Source organism: Dacryopinax primogenitus (genome assembly GCF_000292625.1).
Source record: "Dacryopinax primogenitus strain DJM-731 SS1 chromosome Unknown DACRYscaffold_17, whole genome shotgun sequence".
Taxonomy (NCBI): Eukaryota; Fungi; Basidiomycota; class Dacrymycetes; order Dacrymycetales; family Dacrymycetaceae; genus Dacryopinax; species Dacryopinax primogenitus.
This window is the reverse complement of record NW_024467214.1, coordinates 567,773-585,619: the sequence shown is the minus strand read 5'-3', so window position 1 is coordinate 585,619 and position 17,847 is coordinate 567,773. Positions and strand designations below refer to the sequence as shown.

General features: G+C 53.1%; 8 protein-coding genes across 8 annotated transcripts; 3 read left to right on the top strand and 5 right to left on the bottom strand.

Moving 5' to 3' along the window:
- Positions 1 to 339: 339 nt before the first annotated feature.
- Positions 340 to 537, bottom strand: DACRYDRAFT_42924 (uncharacterized protein; the record flags this gene model as incomplete). Its single annotated transcript, XM_040774526.1, has 1 exon — positions 340 to 537. A coding segment is annotated over one exon (198 nt), but the record flags the coding sequence as incomplete, so codon positions are not given.
- Positions 538 to 2,933: 2,396 nt separating this feature from the next.
- On the top strand, positions 2,934 to 3,553 carry DACRYDRAFT_24141 (uncharacterized protein; the record flags this gene model as incomplete). Its single annotated transcript, XM_040773566.1, has 1 exon — positions 2,934 to 3,553. A coding segment is annotated over one exon (620 nt), but the record flags the coding sequence as incomplete, so codon positions are not given.
- Positions 3,554 to 4,596: 1,043 nt separating this feature from the next.
- Positions 4,597 to 5,649, top strand: DACRYDRAFT_56497 (uncharacterized protein; the record flags this gene model as incomplete). The annotated part of the gene is made up of 1 exon (XM_040775377.1): positions 4,597 to 5,649. The coding sequence occupies one exon, from the start codon at positions 4,597 to 4,599 to the stop codon at positions 5,647 to 5,649; it is 1,053 nt and encodes a 350-aa protein (XP_040625966.1).
- A 1,080-nt stretch (positions 5,650 to 6,729) lies between these two features.
- Positions 6,730 to 7,770, top strand: DACRYDRAFT_118347 (uncharacterized protein; the record flags this gene model as incomplete). The annotated part of the gene is made up of 1 exon (XM_040770565.1): positions 6,730 to 7,770. One exon carries the CDS (start codon positions 6,730 to 6,732, stop codon positions 7,624 to 7,626), a length of 897 nt encoding a protein of 298 aa, XP_040625965.1. The 3' UTR covers positions 7,627 to 7,770.
- An 835-nt stretch (positions 7,771 to 8,605) lies between these two features.
- On the bottom strand, positions 8,606 to 10,735 carry DACRYDRAFT_17721 (uncharacterized protein; the record flags this gene model as incomplete). Its single annotated transcript, XM_040771299.1, has 1 exon — positions 8,606 to 10,735. One exon carries the CDS (start codon positions 10,733 to 10,735, stop codon positions 8,606 to 8,608), a length of 2,130 nt encoding a protein of 709 aa, XP_040625964.1.
- Positions 10,736 to 11,362: 627 nt separating this feature from the next.
- On the bottom strand, positions 11,363 to 12,197 carry DACRYDRAFT_56469 (uncharacterized protein; the record flags this gene model as incomplete). Its single annotated transcript, XM_040775374.1, has 3 exons — positions 11,363 to 11,778; positions 11,827 to 12,061; positions 12,120 to 12,197. 3 exons carry the CDS (start codon positions 12,195 to 12,197, stop codon positions 11,363 to 11,365), a joined length of 729 nt encoding a protein of 242 aa, XP_040625963.1.
- A 1,145-nt stretch (positions 12,198 to 13,342) lies between these two features.
- Positions 13,343 to 14,134, bottom strand: DACRYDRAFT_110385 (uncharacterized protein; the record flags this gene model as incomplete). Its single annotated transcript, XM_040769047.1, has 1 exon — positions 13,343 to 14,134. One exon carries the CDS (start codon positions 14,132 to 14,134, stop codon positions 13,343 to 13,345), a length of 792 nt encoding a protein of 263 aa, XP_040625962.1.
- A 1,705-nt stretch (positions 14,135 to 15,839) lies between these two features.
- DACRYDRAFT_24139 (uncharacterized protein) lies at positions 15,840 to 16,743 on the bottom strand. Its single transcript, XM_040773565.1, has 3 exons — positions 16,434 to 16,743; positions 16,344 to 16,385; positions 15,840 to 16,284 (listed from the first exon to the last, which is right to left on the bottom strand). The coding sequence occupies exons 1-3, from the start codon at positions 16,531 to 16,533 to the stop codon at positions 16,193 to 16,195; spliced, it is 234 nt and encodes a 77-aa protein (XP_040625961.1). The 5' UTR covers positions 16,534 to 16,743; the 3' UTR covers positions 15,840 to 16,192.
- Positions 16,744 to 17,847: the final 1,104 nt, after the last annotated feature.

The window sequence follows — 17,847 nt, the reverse complement described above, 5'->3', positions numbered from 1 at the left end:
GAGTCTAAGCAGGCAACAAGGAAGTGGAGTAGACCTGATGACTAAGACCTATCTACAGTATAGGTACCTGTGGATGATCCTAAGAGACCAAGTCTGAAGAGACAGTCCCGGGCAGAGTAGGCCTTATATTTATACCTCTGTGGTGGAACCTGCTAGAACATCTTGCTTACTCAGCCTAGTCAGGTGATCAGGTCATATGACCAAGGATGAGGTCATATGAGGTCATGCACAGCCATGCACAGCAGGTCACCTGACCATCCAATCCTTCCAGCAGGTTCCAGCACATGCCATGGTATACCAGCTACTTCCATGTCATAAAGGCTTAGTCATGTCTCTTGACCAAGCAATGAGCTGGTGCCCTGACAGGGCGTAACCATGAAAGGTGCCCACATAGAATTGTAGATTCAGTGATTTTGCCTTTGCACTGAGTTGACTCCGAGCCACAGTGCCGCTGTGATTGCATCCAATATTGTAACCCACAGCAAGTCCTTCTCCATATACACTCATCAAGTAATCTAAGCATGCAAGAGGGTATTTGGATCTACATTGAAGCAATGAGCAATGAGACAATGCACAGAGAACATTGACCCACTGTTCACTGCTCAAGATCATGTCAGCAGAGAGAAGAATCATACCATGTTGGCAGGAACAGAGGAAGTTGCTGGTCTTGTACATGCCATCCATCCAATGCAACAAACTGTTGTTTGCTCTTGTCATCTTCCATTTCTCCGTACATGGAAGGAGGTCAGCAGTGAGCAGTGAAGCACTGCTAGTTGAAGGTACTCTGCCAACAGAGGCACTGCTTGGCATCTGCAGGAGGTCAGTGTCGCACTGAAAGTCTGGGATTGTTTGTACCACTTGCTGCCCTCAGTGCAGGACCTCATCTGCAAATGTGTCAACAATGTCCTCCAGAATGACATAGTTGCTCGCAAATTGACATTGATCTTGTGCACTGGCTTGAGCAAAATGCTTGCTAGAGTTGTTTCCATCCATGCTGACCAACTTGTGGTGGGGAAGTATGGGTTTGTCTTGAAGCTAAGCCTGAATATTGTGAGGAAGGAGCATTGCAGCAATGCAACAGTGCTGCTCACCCAATATTTGCAGGCTGAACAAGAGTTCAAGAGACACCAATTTGGAGTATTGTGCCGAAAAGCTTTCTTCACCAATGCAGCAATGTGCATTGTCATTGCCACCCATGCATCGTAAGCTTCTGTAATTTGAATGTGAAGATAGCGATGATATGGAAGCTAGCCAACATTGTCAGCACTAGGACAATGTAGCATTGTTATGACATACACCATGGATATTGCACATGACATGGGCCCATGCCTCATGAGATATGAAAGCCCACAAGTGACAGTGGTGAAGAACTTGCATGATAGGTAGAGCTATGGCAAGCTTCAGGAACATGGGAGAGCAAGGCATGTACCTGTTCTGCATGAGTGGTTCCAGCAAATTGTTGCCATTTGATTGACAAGAAAAGCTTTGCACAGAGACTCCTATGCCAGGGTGTGATTAGAACAATGGACATTGCTCATTGCTGCATTGTGTACATACCATCCCAATTGAGTACCTGAACTGCTGCAGTGCTGGCATTTCGGCCATCCATCAGTGTACCGTCTACCTTCCCATGGCACCAACAGAGGAAGGCATGAGCAAGGCCCAGAATCTCAGCTGTCCACTGAATGGCATTCCTCATCAATCGCTTCATGTGTCAGCCCTCTCCATTTGCATGTTGTGGGCAGGTGTGATGTGATCTATAGATATGTCAATACTCATGGGAGATAGCGAGCATTGTCGCATTGCTCACTGGCTGTGTCTGAATTGCTGACAGGTCTACATTGCTGATCTCTCTCTCCTTGAACATGTGCTGCAATGCTGCAATGCCTTGCAGTGCCCCAGCTGGCCAAACAGATCGAGCGCATAAGCCTTGCAGGTTGCTGGGTTTGGTCAAGGCCTTATACATGGCTATATGAGCACCATGAGACAAAGTGCTGTCTGTATGCTTTGCTTGGAGCCATCCCATCCAAGTCATTTGTGCCCTTGAATGGTTGCCTTGGCTGCCAGAGACCCCAGATGCAGACATTGCTGTGAGGAGACCAGACAGGAGCAGACAGTGTTCAGTGAAGCAGTGAGCAATGTGCAGTGAGCAATGTCAAGAAGCTGCTACCTGACCTGTGTACCCTGAGAAGCACAAACAATCAATGACAAAATCATCACGTCATGACATGGTAACCTCTGGAATAGCCGGTACACTCAGGGTCCAAATGCTGGGATGCGGCTGGAACAGACTTTGACACGGAAAACCCGCTCCCTAGCCCCTGGACCACGGACCGATCCCGTGGCTAATTTGTGCCCGGGACCGCGAGTTAGTACTGGCACCGTCTACAATGGGGCACGTCCGACTGTACTGCCTACTGCTTGAGACACTGCTTTCCTCGTAAAGAATCTATTGACCCGAGGGAGTGTCAAGGGGACTCTCCGGCGAAGACAGTACTGGATTGGGAAGACTATTGCCCATAATTAATAGCTTAAGGACAGCCAGCCGATCAACGGTTTGCCGATACTGAAAAGGCTGATTCGACGGTTTTCAGTTTTCTTACCTGTGGCCGAGGACTCCCCAGGATACGACTAAGCCTTCATTCATTCGGTTACGGTAATTCACTACAGGAGCAGATGGATACTCCGATGGATGACTATTACCTCTGCGCGACTTCATGGAGTCTATATAAGGACCGCCAGTGTGTAATCGTGGTTTCGCACTCAACAGGCAAAGGTGCAGGTTCACCTAGACACTTCAAATCCCACTCCACGTCTTCTCTCTTCACGACTACCTGCTGGTCAGGAATCCACGACTTTACGACCACTACTATATACCTTCATAAACAACGCTCGATTAATTTCCAACATTCGAATTCTACCTGAACATCGCTATGCAGATCACTTCCGTCGTCGTTCTCGCTGCCCTTGCAGCCAGCATCGCGGCCATCCCCGTCACCAATGCTCCCAACGGGCTTCCCGCCGAAGCAGGTGTACCCTGTGGGTGCGAGACGACCGGTCAATCCTCCACAGCCAGCAATAGGCTCTTGTTTTTGGAGGGTGAGAGAGTCGGCGAGCAAGTGATGCAGAATAAGATCAACAAAGGTGTACGCGCACATTCCGGTGACCTGGAGAGGGCCGAGATGTTGGCGTCCGATCGTCTGCACGAAATCGAGGACTTGGAAAGATACCGTGTTCATCGGTACCACGGCCATCATCACAGGCACCACGGCCACCACCACGACTACGACCACCACCACCGCCGTCACCATGGGCAGTTCCGGCGTTTCAGATACCATCAAGGAGATGCACGCCGTCGGCTGAGGTTCAAGCACTGGATGCTGGAACCCACCCCTACGCAGGACGTAGCATCAGCGTCTCCTGCACCCAAATCGGCGCCCACATCCAACACTCAAGGCAACGCTGGTATCGAAGTTGTGGTGAACAATATTGTGAACGGTGCGGCTGCTCCGGCACCTGCGGCTGATGCTGCAGCCGGCAGTGGTGCCGCTGCTCCAAAAGCCGCTCCTTCCCCGACTTCTACTTCTCCGGCTGCGGCGGAACCATCGGTTGACGCCGCCGCCGCAGCAGCAGGAAAGACCACTCCTTCCCCGAGTCCTGCGGGTGCACCGGCGCCAGCGGTTGACGCTGCGGCTGCGAACGCTACTCCTTCCCCATCAGCTGCTGCTGCTGCCACTGCGCCCTCGGCACCAGCAGCTGACGCCGCCGCCGCCGCGAAGGCCGGTCCCTCCCCGAGTCCCGCGGGTGCACCGGGGCCAGCGGTTGACGCTGCGGCTGGAAGTGGTGCTGCGGCTGCGAACGCTACTCCTTCCCCAACAGCAGCAGCTGACGCCACCGCCGCTGCCGCAGCAGCAGCGAAGGCCGGTCCCTCCCCGAGTCCCGCGGGTGCGCCAGGGCCAGCGGTTGACGCTGCGGCTGGAAGTGGTGCTGGCCCTGCGAACGCTACTCCTTCCCCAGCAGCTGCCGCTGCCGCTGCACCCTCGGCTCATGTCGCTGCTCGAGACTTCGACCACTGGGAGGCTGGTCTGGCGACACGCTCCGTCGACGATGAGTTCGACGCGTTTTGGCCGAGGAGCCTGGAGGAACTTGATTAATCGGTTCACACCTTTGAATGAAACAAGCGAGCTGTTTACAGTATCAATGAAGGATTTCGTCGTAGTAACAATTGTTGTGCATACGTTGCAGTCGTAAGAGTAGATGGAATATCATTTTATTATGCATGGGTCAATAAGCCAACAGCGAGACTCTGTACGACTTTTGGCAGATGAGATACGAATGCCGTGATATTGTGGCAATTCATCTGCTCTATGGGTAAATTCAAAAAGAAAATAAGCAAGATTGAAATTATTGGTGGATATACACCCAAGAAACGTGGAAAGGGTGCACTCCATTTCAACAAGAACGAACACCTTCAATAAAGACGTTGACGATGTCTAGATAGACGATAATTACCTGAAAGTAAGTAAACATACAAACAAGTGCATTGTTTAGTGCTCAATTCTGAAGTACATAGTAGCAACATTTCATAGACGGACGATGTCTGCTCAACGACCAGTCTCTCTGCACAGTTCCCCGGCGGTATACGCTCCAGTGCCTGCGTCGACTCTGCCTCTCTACCGCCGACTTCTCTTTCCCAGTCTTCTTCAGGCGACACTCCCACCCGCAGTTTTCTTGCACGGCACGCCCGAGCTCGACGTCGCCACGTACGAGCTCATTGCCGTCATTCTCCGTTCGCATGTCACACCGTGGTATGCGCGTCTCACAAGAGACAGGACGTTTGTCCCTCAAGTTTCTGCTGTCATAGTTCACCTATTGAAGGAGATCGAAGGCCGTGTGCTTGCGGCTGACCTTCCTTTACTCGTCTATACCACCCTACCCGCGCTGGTTGAACAACACTACGCCGATTACCGAGCTGCGCGACTACGGCATTCGCTTTCCTCCTCCAGTTCGATCAGCGACTGCTTTACCGCTCTGCAACCACATGTCGCCCTCTCTCCCAACTCGACATCGGTCAACACCGAGTATATCAGGCAGGCGATCGACCACGTTCTCAAGACGTGTCTGTTGGAAGAAGACTGGGAAGCAGAATCAGAGCGCACGATTGTGAGAGAGGTGCTTGCTGGCCCGGTGCTCGGTGGAGTGCTGCCTCGGCTTGCCCAGCCTTGGTTCCTCTTTGGGTTGCTATTGTCAGCTGTGGGCAAGGGTACGGGGCCGAAGGTGCCTGTGAGTCGCGTTCATCTGAACGTCGCATCCTCTAACCGGTACCAGGACCAGCCCGTTGCGAAACCTCCAGTTACCTCCATGCGTCAAATGCTCGTCCTGTTCATTAACACTTTACACTCCTTGACCTCAGTGTTGCACTCCGTCGTCAGCTTCCTGCAAGCCATATCTCGCTTTCTCTCTACTCTACCTGCAAACAAGGGCGCCTCTAAGCCGAGATACTACGCGTCGAGCCTGTTGCTGGTAGTTGCTGCAATACTGAACTTATCTGCTCGGCTCGTGTCGGGGCTCTTGTTGTCTTATCTGTCGATCATAGTTGCGCTCCTGCAGCCTTTACTTGATCGGTACGCATGCACGGCTTCATTGTAGTAGTCAAGCACTCACTCTGCGACAACAGTATCCTTTCACACGTCCTTTATTCCTATGTTCTAACCACGCCGAATATAATCACCATGATGAGGCGTGCGAACACTCTCCTATACCCCAATGGACAACCCGCACCACCAACGATCGAGCCTCCTGCCGACGATCAACTGCGTACACGTCAGCAACTCGAGTCGCGTCTGAGTAACTCCCTCCCAATGGCCTTATCGTCCCTCCTCTTAGGTGCAACAACGGAAGCACGCGCCCATATCGCGCATGAAATCCTCCAGCCCCTGAGCGACGCGAATTGCAACATCCACCTGGTCATACGTCTCCTGGACGCGATCTTATTATGCCTTTTCCCGGAACTCGCGGCGGACAGCCCTGTTCCAGTCCCTAATGTCCACGCCATTATCCCTGTCCCGGAAGAACTCAAGGTCGACAGCGATAGCGAGTCCAACAAGGAGGGATTCGCCACGCCTCTATCTCACTGAGCTATCCGAGGCTGTTCTGTTCTGTTCTGTTCTAATTCTTGTTTCTCGCGATACCGTGCATGATATACCCTATTCGTCGTGACGGATATCCTTTTCGTCATACGCTCCACTTGCCATATTTTCAAACCCTGTTTGGTGTCAGGTAGGAAAGTCCAACCAGTACACTGCACGATATGAAGCACTGCAATCCCTTACCGACCATGCGCTCCCGTGTCGGAATTCTGGTGGGTCGTTATTGGGTTAACGATACTGACATTGGTTCACGCTTTCGAATAGGGGCTCGACGTGCTTTGTCACCTCATCTCTTCCGTGACTCGTCGGATCAAGGCACCCTTCTGCGCATGTTGTATGGCAGCATGCACCCTGGTCTAACGATAACGTCGTCCTACCCCTGTCTAGAGGTGATGAGTGATGAATATGGGGAAAGCAATGGACATTTAAGTCACCTCCAGCGCGGGGGTTATGGTCATCCTGTGCCGACTTTATCCCTCTCCGATATCCGCCTTGGGCACTCTCACTCAGGTGTGCTGATGTTCAGGTTAGATGTTACTCGCGCTGATTTGTTTCTAGAGCTGTCTCCACAGGCACGAACATGGCGAGCACGGAAGTACTGTGCGCCAACGTGATCACGGCCGCGACTACACTCGGCGGCGGTGGTTTCCAGCCTCAAGGCCAGATCGACCTAACATCTATCGTTTACTCGCTCCTTCAATTTGGCTACGGCATCCTTGAGCGATCAGCGCAAGTCGGTATCGAGCGCCTCACCCTTGATGCTGGTTATGCTATCGGGGGCAGACTGACACTGGGTTTCGGAGCGGCCCAGCGACTCAAGCACGAGATCCGCTCTTCTCACGCGTTCTCCTGGATTTGGTCCGCCGTACACGTGTGTATGGGTACGAAACATGTGGTACGCCGGCTCGCCGAGTCCAGAGAGGGACTTTCGATCCTTCCGTTGGTCGGATGCATGTCTGAGATGTACAACATCTACATGTGTGCGGAGATCCTTGAGGGTCTGTTCGATATTCTTCGAAACCCTTGCGAGCTCATGCCGTCGAAGGATCAATGGATCAAGTTTGTGATGGTGTGTCGTCAAGCCGTCCCCTCGACCGCATTCAAGGACATGCTAGCCCGAATGCCAAAGTCTCGATTCCAACCACGTCACCATATCATTGCGACCACTGCGCATGTCAGCGCTATCTGCGAGGCGCTGGGCTACTTCCTTCGACCACATGCAGAGCAAGCCACAGTAGTTTGCTTAGCAGGTGGGGCAGACTGTGGACGCATCGCAGCTGTCTTATACTGGCTGATGGACTACTCTATCGAGATCTACGACGGAATGGACAAACCACTCATGACCCTTATCGGTGGTACAAGAGAATCGCATTGGGTGATAGCGACATACGACAAGGAGCCGCTCCTCGGTCCTGTATACTTCAAGGACTTATCCTGGACTGTATCGGACGGCTTCTGTGACGAGTTCAATGCCTGATCGTCGTCAACTCTTATACATATGGTGCCGGATGCCAGCTAGCGCGTTGTGGCGCCAAATCATGGCGGGTCTATTTATACGCGTATCACATTCGCCGCCTGCTCCTAGGGCTGACTAGCAGCAGAGCTGGTTGGTATGTTTCACGTCCGTATTCTAACGAGACTTGCCGAACTCACATTCAGTTACACTGCTAGTTTTTGTTTAGCTGTACGACGTACGTCTTTTGTAACACGCAAACCCGCGTTAGGGTATACCCTTGCATTATAATCGGTAGTTGAACAAAAATAAAATAAAATTCTTCGGAGCCACTGGTTATTGATCTTGATGTGAAGCCTGGAAAATGCAGGCATATGGCCCCCTTCATGCATGATATGATCGGAGAGATTAGATTAGATGCCAGAACATCTAGCGGATAGCATTCTTGCGACTGGCGTTGCAAATGCACCGTTTGTAATTTGAACACATCCAACGGGATGTTCACCTGCATTACATTGACACGCTACATTCTCTACAGCATCGGGCCTTGCATGAAGCAAGCTCCACAACGTATTTTCGTCACTATCCCGACTCCTCTCCACTCTATTCATACCGCCGTTGCGTGGAGAAACAACGCAACAGCGTCTTTTCCATCTTCGTTTCCATCCTTGCTCGTCATGGGACAAACATCATACTATGCACAATGCGAGCGCGAGCTCGTGGCCTGCGACTGCGGAGGAAAAAAATATACAGAAACACAACAGCCAATTGGGAAGCGGGAAACGTAAAGTATGAGAAAGAGAATATGAAAATAAGGAAGATACGTGAATGAACAAGAAAGGACCGAAATTCTCCAAGGACCCACGTCCTTGCCCGAGCAGAGAAAATCAGTTCGGCCGGAAGGGGAAGGCGCCGCTGAATCGACCAGGAAGAACAAGGTCTGCCCATTGTCCAGGCACTTTCAGAGCAAGTCTACATCTGCTCTATCATATCTAGCTCTCGATCAGCCATGCCACTGCAGGAATCCCAAGGCAGACTCACGTCCCACATCCCCCTCCTCGTCGCTCTCCTCCTTGAGTACTCTCCCCCGCTCCGGGATGAGGGAGAAGGGGGCACCTAGCGGCCCTGCGTGCGCTGCGCTGGGTTGGGGTTTGACTTGTCCCGAGCCCAGAGTTGCGGACAGACCAGGCCTCTGCCCCTCCGGACCCGTGGGCACCAATCCATAGCTGTGGGTTTTCTGCCCGTCCCGCGGAGGGGAGTCGTCCCCCACCACAGGGGTAAGCAGGCCAAAATTAGGTTTGGGCGGTACGAACCCAGTCGGTGCTTCCCAGCTGCGCCGTTTGCCTGGAGCGGGGGGGAATGGGCCAAAGTTGAGAGGGGTCATGAGGGGTCCGGAGAAGGGAGCGCCGAATTTGAGCCCGCGGGAGGGGGTGGAGGAGAAGTCGTATGCAGCTGGATTGGAGTACGAGCGAGAGTGGGAATGAGAAAGAGAATGGGAGTACGTCTGCCCGTAGACGTTGGTCGGCCCCGATCCCGATCCTGAGCCGGAATCGAGATTGGGGTTGCCTGGAGGGAACCGCCGTGTATCCGGGCTCCCTCGATCAGAGTCGTCCGACATTCTAGGGGTGTGCCAGTGTCCCACCGGGTCAGGGCGATACTGCTTCGGACCGTAGCGGAGGGGCGAAATCGGCTGCGGAGGGTAGGGCGAGCCGTAGGTATTCGAGTATACCCGTGTTTTCCTGCTTGAGAGAGGGGTGAGTACCGCATACCCCCCTGGTTCAGGAGCGACTCGCTCCCGCTCTGGGCTGGGGAGGACAAACTGCTGCTCAGAGAGCCAGGGTGTCCTCATACTCGGCGTAGGCGTGCGAGGGACGAGGATCTCTGCCCCGGCCATGCGCATCGCTGCTCGTCCGTGGATGCCCGAGTCGTCAGCAGGGGCGAAAGTAGGCTCTCGCTGGGGTCGAGTGGGAGTGACAGGCTCTTCGAACAGGATTTTCGTGCGGGTGAGTTCGGTAGGAGGAGGCGAGTGCAAGCCGCTCTTGGTGCGCTTTGCCCGGTCGCGGAGCTTGGGTTTCCCCTTTGCTTCTTGCCGTTTCTCTGCTGTCCCAGCGGCGGCTCGTGTACCCGCGCGTGTTGTTCTTCCCCCCGGGCGGGCACGGGCCTTGCCCTTCCTTACCCGAGCACAATCCGTGCAGAACCATTGTTCAGGCAGGTCTAGGGGGTCGACCCCAACGCAAGCCATATGGCTCCAGCACTCGCAAGCATCACACTGTACCATGCTAGTGCCGTCGTCCGTCCCACTCTCGCAAACGCAGTTGACGACCTCTGTCTTTTCTTCTGCGTCGAGGTCTCGGTCAGAGGCGCTCGAGAGGTTCAGAGACGACTCCCTAGCGCGGGACGAGAGCTTCAGCCGCCGGCGAGAACGTGTTGCAGCAAGAAGGGCGAGCATGGCATCTCCGGACCCAGGGATCCAGGGCCTCTGTCCCGGGGCACTGGGAAAAGGAAGCAAGACGGTCTTCCCTCTCCCTCCCCGGTCCGCACTCATAGTCCCGCTCACACCCTCCTGCTCAGGCTCATCATCCTCGCTCTCGAGAAAACGTTCCAATAGCCTGCGTCTCTCTCTCCCTCCTCTGTCCAGCGCCTCCCTCTTCGGCAGCACAGGTATCTCAGCGAGTCTGTGTACCTGGGCATCCGAAGTCCATCCCGTCTGGAGGCGCATGCGTGCTCGAAGCTCGTCCGAGTCGGACACAGGCTTAGGATAGAGTGGTACGAGTACCCTTCCCTCCCCCTGGGGGAGAGTCTTCATCCCCAATCTGCCAATACCAGGGTCGTCAACTGATGTAATATTGCGGTCAAACGCTTCCAGGCGCTTCCTTTTCCGCTCCTGCGCTTGGGCCTCCGGGGGTGAGAAGATCCCCAGACCGATAGGTTTGCTCGATGTAGGAGTAGGGGTGGAGAGTGGGGAAGAGAGGATGTTTGACCGACTCGGGGTGAGAGGGGGTAGGGAGGGGAGGGAGATCGTTTGGGACGGAGGGTCGGGGTGTTGGTCTGATGAGCGGGGTTGATGTTGTTTGGGGAATTGGAAGTTTGCTAGGTCTGGTTGTGTTTTGGGGATTGGGAGATGGAGCGGCATTGGGACTGGCATAGACAGTGCGTGATGTGGGATATGGGGTAGGAGAGCGATGGGAGTATCGATTTGCATCATCCTGTCGGTTGATGGTCGATGTTGAGGGTAAGAGGGAGAGTAAGAATGTTGTAAAGTTGAGGATATGGACGGTAAAGTAGGTAGAGTAGGTAAATAAGATAAAGAAGGGATAGTAGGTAGTCGTCGTCGAGGAGGAGGAGGAGGAGGAGGAGGAGAAGGAGAAGAAGGCATTCCCTAGTGGAAAGTGGTTGAATGTCCACTGAGTTGGTCCCTTGTTTCTTCTTCTCATTCACGGCATCAAACGGATACATTTTAAAGTTCAATAAACACCACTCCCTCATACTACGACTCGCCCTATTCACTTCTCTCACCTATGCAATCACACAAGGTTCTTTCATCTTAGGCCAGGAAATCAACGAAAACAACCCTTAATTTGACTCATTTATACAGCTGAGGCCTGGACTGATCGTGATTCGGTGACTGTGCCACGGAAACGGGAACTCCACCTTTTATACCCAGGGATGAACTTTTTCATCGGTAAGTAAACACCATAATAATCTAGTTTATTTCTATTCCAACAATAATTCATACAACACATTCCGTCCGTAAAAGTCCTCAGAACTCCTCCCCATGCCCATAAGCAGTTCTATCCCTCCCCGCTCCCTTCTCCCAACCCCCACTCCCTTTCACCCGCGCCTTCCTTCCTCCAAGCTCCTTATAAGCCTCCCGCATCTCCACTTTGCTCGGCTTATCCCTCCCTTCCGCTTCCCTCGCCCATATTTCCTCTTTCACCTCCCGGGGCGTCTGGTACCCGCTCGGTGTCGGACTGCCCCCGGCTCTCGAAGAGGGACGTGAAGACGCCCTCGAGAATGGCGCAATGAGAGGCACGTCCTCCCTCTGCTTTGCGAGCAAGGCAGCGTACTCCCGCCTCCAATTCTGCTTCGACTCCCGTTTAGTCCACGTCGGAGTCGTGCCTGTAACAAGTGGCAGGTCCTCATGCAGCGCCGCGTTCCTCCTATGCCGGAACCACACTGCCTCCCCATCAGCGCACCGAACCCGTCCCGCAGCCAACCACTCACCAAAATTTGCCGCCTGGGAATTACACCATTTCCTACACACTTGGCAGCATCTCGCGAGCTCCCTCGGCTGGAGATACATAAGCAGCCTGATAAGCAGCTCTGTGTTCAGCCGGCGGAAAGGGTCGGTTTTGCTTGTGGAGAGAAGGAGGGGGCCGGGTGCCCGCCGAGTGGAGGCGCCGAGTCTTGTCGGGCTGCCTGGGCGGCTTGCACGTGCAGGGGTAGCGGAGCCCGATACCTGAAAGTGTGTGGGGTAAGGTTCGCCCCGTAACCTTGCCTGCAAGGGGGGTACGCACAACACCAACGAGCTCTTCATCACTCTCCTCCTCCTCCTCGGGCACTTTCCTGCCGTTCGCAAGCTCTGGCGTGGCCATCTCCTGAGTCCCGGTCACGCGCGGTGGGGATGCTAACCGCAAGGCTGGTTCTTGAGGGCGGAGGACGTCGTGTAGTAAGTTAGACATGCTTTCCTTCCTTCCTATTTGATAGTAGTTATTGGCGGTATATGGGATAGGATAATGGGGACAGATGGTCAATGAAGAGGAGGAGGAGGAGGAGGAGGAGGAAGAAGAAGAGGAGGCGCAAGGGCGTCGGTGGATGGGCTCAGGGTTAGCGGGGCAATTTCGGGCGGGGGCGGAATGACGTCAGCGCCAGAAGATTATCTTCCTGTCAGAAACGTGACAGATGCAGGTAACGCAACTGTCATGGCATTGACCTCCTGCTCTCCTCTTCAAATATCACTTGGGCTGCTAGTGAGTGGAGCTAGCAGCGAAGACGGGAATGACAGAGGTAAGCCGGTATACCGTAGGACGTCAATGTACTCGATTGCTGTGCGAGGACGTATGTAGTTTCGAACATAGAGACGCACACCCTTATGTGCGATCCATGGAGTCGTGTGCGTCGATTGGGTTACAGAACTAGAACGTCTCCTGAAACCGGATTCAGAGGATCCACGGTTCTTTCAATGAGCAAGAACCATGGACAGGAGACTTTTTTTGATACCCTCCGATTCATTAGCGTCTCTATGTTAAAAGCGCAGTGCAGCGTATGCGAAAGAGCTGGGCAGTTTCCGATGCTGGACCCCGTGTTTCCGGCCTCCATGACCTGAGCTGATGTTTAATCAGATGCAGTCAATTGACGGACGGCATTCCTATTCCCTCTTTTAGGAATCTCACAACTACAACACATACTTAGTCACTTAGCAAGGGTTACTTCAGTGCAATATCAATTTTAGGGAAATGGCTGTCCGTCAGATGTAAATCGGTTGTTCAAGATACCTGAGACAGCTGCATATCCATCAAACTCATCATTCACAGAGGGGCAACCTAACCACTACGGGCGCAGACCTCCCACGCGCCGATACTGTATCTATACCACAGCCGGGATACGCCGAGGTCTATCCTGCTGTGCGCTGGGCCTCCGAATCAGCGCGTTTCGGGTTCGTCAGCGTTATTGTACCAGCACGTCTGTCATCGTTTGCTTAGCCGTCCCGGATGACTTGGACTGAGACCTTGTCATTGGCTTAGCCGTCGGTGTTGTTTTGACCTTTCGTTGGCGTTGGCGTTGGCGTGGACCTAGTATTGGGTCTAGCGAGACGGTCCTCCAGATCAACGTGATCTGAGTCCTCAAAGCTTCGGGAGGTGAGAGCGAAAGCGGAAGGTGTGGGTGCGGGCGGAGAAGTTGGAGAAGGAACGGCCGCTGGAGCAGCAGAACTACTGCCAGCCGCACTGTCGGATGCTGGCGCAGGGGGAGCGGCGACAGAATCGGCAAACACAGCGTTCACCACAAGACCACTTTGAGCATCGTCGTCAAATTTAGAAGGCGGTAAGGCTTTCGGTGCTGGGGATGCCGCCGGTACTTCTTCAGTCGGAGTAGGTTCTAAAAGGTAGTGCTTGTACTTGAGCTGGCGTTCAACACGCGGGAGGGTGCCCTTGTGATGACGGTGACGATGGCCGTGATGACCACGGTATTCTTCCGATTTCAGCTCCCCGATTTCGCCCAGCTCGGGTGCTATCTTCTCCGCCTCATCCAGCTCGCCGAAATGTACTCCTCTGGGGAAGGAATCTTGCATTGCCTCCTCGCCGAACCTCGCACCCTGCCTGAACATGCGCCTCTTGTCGGCTGCGGAAGACGGGTTCAGTGCTGTTCTTGACGGGCCCTTCCCAAGGTCGACCACGCATCCAGTCTCGGCAGGCACGCTACGATGCTCGAATGTTATGGCATTGACAGGGTCACCGCTTGGGTTGTTGCTGAGCGAGTTGGCAGCAATGCTAGCGGCGAGGGCGGCGAGGGTAGCGAAGGGGGTGATTTGCATATTGGGGTGGAACGCGAACGTTGAAAATTCAAGATTTGTACAGTTGTGTAAGGTAGTGAGTCGTAAGAAATCGTGAGTTCCTGGCCAGCAGGTAGTGAGCAGAGAGGGATGGCGTGGAAAGGGACAATCGGTGAACCGGCACCTGCGCTTGGATGGGTGGGGATTGATTGCAGCGTCAGATTGGCGTTCTTATATGTGCTTGATGGAGTAACTTCGAGGCGATCATCCATCGGGTCGCTTTGAATTACGCCTGGTAAGAACCGTGACTAAATCAATGGACGCTGACCGCTGTTTTGTCGTATCCTATGAAGCCTGTGCATATGCAGACGTTAGGCAATCCAGAAAGGACAGAATCCCAGTCTGGCTCAATGCAGAGACCCTCAAATAGGAAGAGTTTCGGCCCATTCAGTCGAGTTATCGGTCGGAGAGGCTCCGTGACAACCCTGGATGAATGCAGTTTACCCGAGAAAGCAATGCGTGCCAGTTGCCTCAATACATTCGATGGTATCCTAAGTACTGTACCGGTTTTGGTGAGGCGATCCTGAGGCTATCCAAATAGCACGTGGATGGGGGAACTTGAGAGGATCGCGCCGTTTTTCGATTTTTCAGCTTGGTATTGCAGCTTTAGATCCGATGTGTGAGTATCATTCAGATTACAATGGCAGGGCTCCCATATATGCGCCATCGGAGGTCTCGGTGATCGATGCTCCTCACAGTTTCCCCAGTGTACAATCTCGTGTGAAACGTTGATCGAATGCAGTCTCGAAACATCTCGACTCTGTGTGCATACTTGGAGTTGCAAGCACAGACTTGGGCCAGGGGAGGCGACCACCGCCGTAAGCTGCTTGTCGCATTGTGGCGTATACCAGCGGTGCGTGCGCTGCACGGCCCCTTTGCTTTTCGCGAGCTTCGACTTCGACTTCCTTGTCACCGAAGGAGGGAGGAGGGAGGGCGTCGGCAACGTGGATTACGAGCATTCCTATCCCACGACATGGGTTCTCTCCTACGCACAAGCAATAAACCCTCTGTGTTCAACCTGGGCGACATAGGGAGGAGAGAACTGCCGGTACTGCTTCTGGTTGAGGTCGGTCATCTCGAGGTACCAGGGGGTACCCGCATTTGGCGTGTGTCGAGGCTATTGGTGGCACTGCCGGTAGGTCAATATTATAAATGACAAAGTGCTCCATGCGTTGAAACACCTCACTCACGGGCATGCTCAGTCCCTTCTCGGTCCTCTCCTCGAGAACAACCGTTTCAGCCAAGGCAGCACTCTACTCGGTTTGAGGATCGCAAGCATCTCCATGTGCCATCCAGTCTTCCTCTATCTACCAACAACTTGATAACATCGACCGCCAGATGAGATATTCGGGATTAACCATCGGCGAGCGGAGCAGAAGGGGACATGCGGCTGCAGAGCGTGAAAACACTCTGCCATGACAGCTATGAGATCGAATATCGCGACGTCGTGTTCGAGCGTGTGAATGATCGGCGCTGGTGGAGGTTGGGGAGAGAAATCAGCGGTAAAGTGGAAGAGTGGACATGCGCCAAGACGTGGAGACTGTGCTGTTTACCACACAAACTTGCTCCTTGATGGCTTGAGTGTTACGTGGGTTCTTCTAGAAAGTTTGCCTACTGCTGGATTCACGTTGTCTACAGTCTTTGCGTGATATTTGGAATGTGATCCCCACTGCTGTTTGCTGGGGTTGAAATATCTGACATTGTGCTAGGCGTGACTCTGTCCCAAATACAAATGCACGTAAGCTGTATATATGTATTTGACATGCATACAATATGAGGGATGATTTGGCTTGCTCACAGCTTCAACAGGCATTCCCAAGCCAACTAAAGTGCTTGCAACGAACTGCCCTTGTCATTTCGTTATTTTTTCTTTGCGATTTTCGAGCTCAAACTTGTTGTCGCCAGCGCGCGAGGCCTGATCGCCTCATCGGCCAACCCAACTCGAGGGGGAATGTGAACCCAATATCGCTGTGTCGTTTGGGTCGCTCAACGATGGTCTTGCTCTAGGGCTCCATATGCGCACAGGTTTGCAAGTATTCATTACAGTAAGCTGGCGCCAACGTGCTGGGTTTCGGCGATGGGCTGGTCAGCAGTGTCGCGACGAATGAAGCAACTGGTATGCATTGCCAGTACTTACAAATAGCGTCAGTTCAAAGCCGTGGTCAAGTGTTACTGAATAGAGGTAACGCACCGAAACCGGTTTGCCGCATGAACGTGATCGATAATTTTGCACCTGGTTCGATCTAGCATCGTATTGCCTCCCATGAATCACTTTACTCACAAGTGCGCTCAGTCCTCTGTCCTTCCTTGTAATCGACAACACCAAGCCGAACAAGGACCAAGTATCGCCCCACAGCGGCACACACCTCCCTATTGATCATCTGCTCTCATTCTGCCTCCCCGCCTTCCTTCAATAGTCAAGGCTTAATCGAGTGCTAGATCACCCGAAGCATCGACCTGGAGGAAGAGGCGAAGTGCGGCTGGGACGTGGAAAGGTCCTGCCACGACGACGCCAAGTGCTCCTATGTTGGGACGTCGTATGTGGACGACGAGCGCAGATGGTGACAAGTGACGGAAGCGGTAAAGGGAAAGAGCAGACACAGACGTTGCCGAATATGCGATTTGAGAAATGTGTACAGAGAGTGGGCGTTGAGCAGACGTGAGAGAGATCACTGGTTAGGAGAGTAATTTCCTCCGACACTTTTGCGGAGGCAGAGTCCCTAAAATGGACTGCCGGGCCCTATTTCCTTAAAGTCGGCCATGTGCATACCCTAAGCAACACCCTAGGGTCCAATTAAGGAAGGTGGTAAGACACTGCCAGATATCAAAAGTATCCTCAAATCAGGAGCCTGATAAAAGCGAGAAGCAGCAAGGAGAGCACAAAAGCTTGAATTGTGCTTGACAGTAGGGCCAATGTATCAAATCAGCCCAAAATGCCTTTAGTCACAAGAGAGGTGCAGTGGAGTCACAAACAGTCCAAGGGGGTCAAAGTCTAGGTTTGAACACCAATCAGAGAGTTGAAGAGGTTTGGTGAGAGTTCAATCTAGGTTTGTCACTATCTGACAGTGGAATTCCTGAGAGATCAGCTATAAGGGGCATAAGGCTCCTAGAGCTGGTATATATACATGTCAGAAAAAGGAAGTATAAGGAATAAAAAAGGTAGCTGTGGGGCTGTACAGTTTACCATTGTTTAGGATGGTGCTTTGAAGTAGTCAAGTGATTTTGCTTCAGGGTTGATGGATTCAGGTGTGAGGGCACTAGGTCTAGCAAGGTTGCCACACACTAATCCCAAACAATAGAGGAAGTGCTGGGGGGTCTACTGTGGTTGAAAGTGGCTCTAACCAGCAGTACTAGTCAATATCCAAGTCACCAGGGCTAGCTGGATTGTTGGGGGGGTCCAAGGGGGTCACTGGGGGGTCCTGGGGGGTTGTTAGGGCAACACAGGCTGACTAAGTCTGCTCACCTAAGAGTGCCAAGAGTCTAAGCAGGCAACAAGGAAGTGGAGTAGACCTGATGACTAAGACCTATCTACAGTATAGGTACCGGTGGATGATCCTAAGAGACCAAGTCTGAAGAGACAGTCCCAGGCAGAGTAGGCCTTATATTTATACCTCTGTGGTGGAACCTGCTAGAACATCTTGCTTACTCAGCCTAGTCAGGTGATCAGGTCATATGACCAAGGATGAAGGTCATAT

Coding starts and splice junctions, on each gene's coding strand:
- DACRYDRAFT_24139 (XM_040773565.1), bottom strand. CDS start 16,533: ATGATCAATAGGGAGGTGTGTGCCGCTGTGGGGCGATACTTGGTCCTT. Junction 16,386..16,433: donor ACAGAGGACTGAGCGCACTT/GTGAGTAAAGTG, acceptor AGATCGAACCAG/GTGCAAAATTATCGATCACG. Junction 16,285..16,343: donor CATGCGGCAAACCGGTTTCG/GTGCGTTACCTC, acceptor GCTATTTGTAAG/TACTGGCAATGCATACCAGT.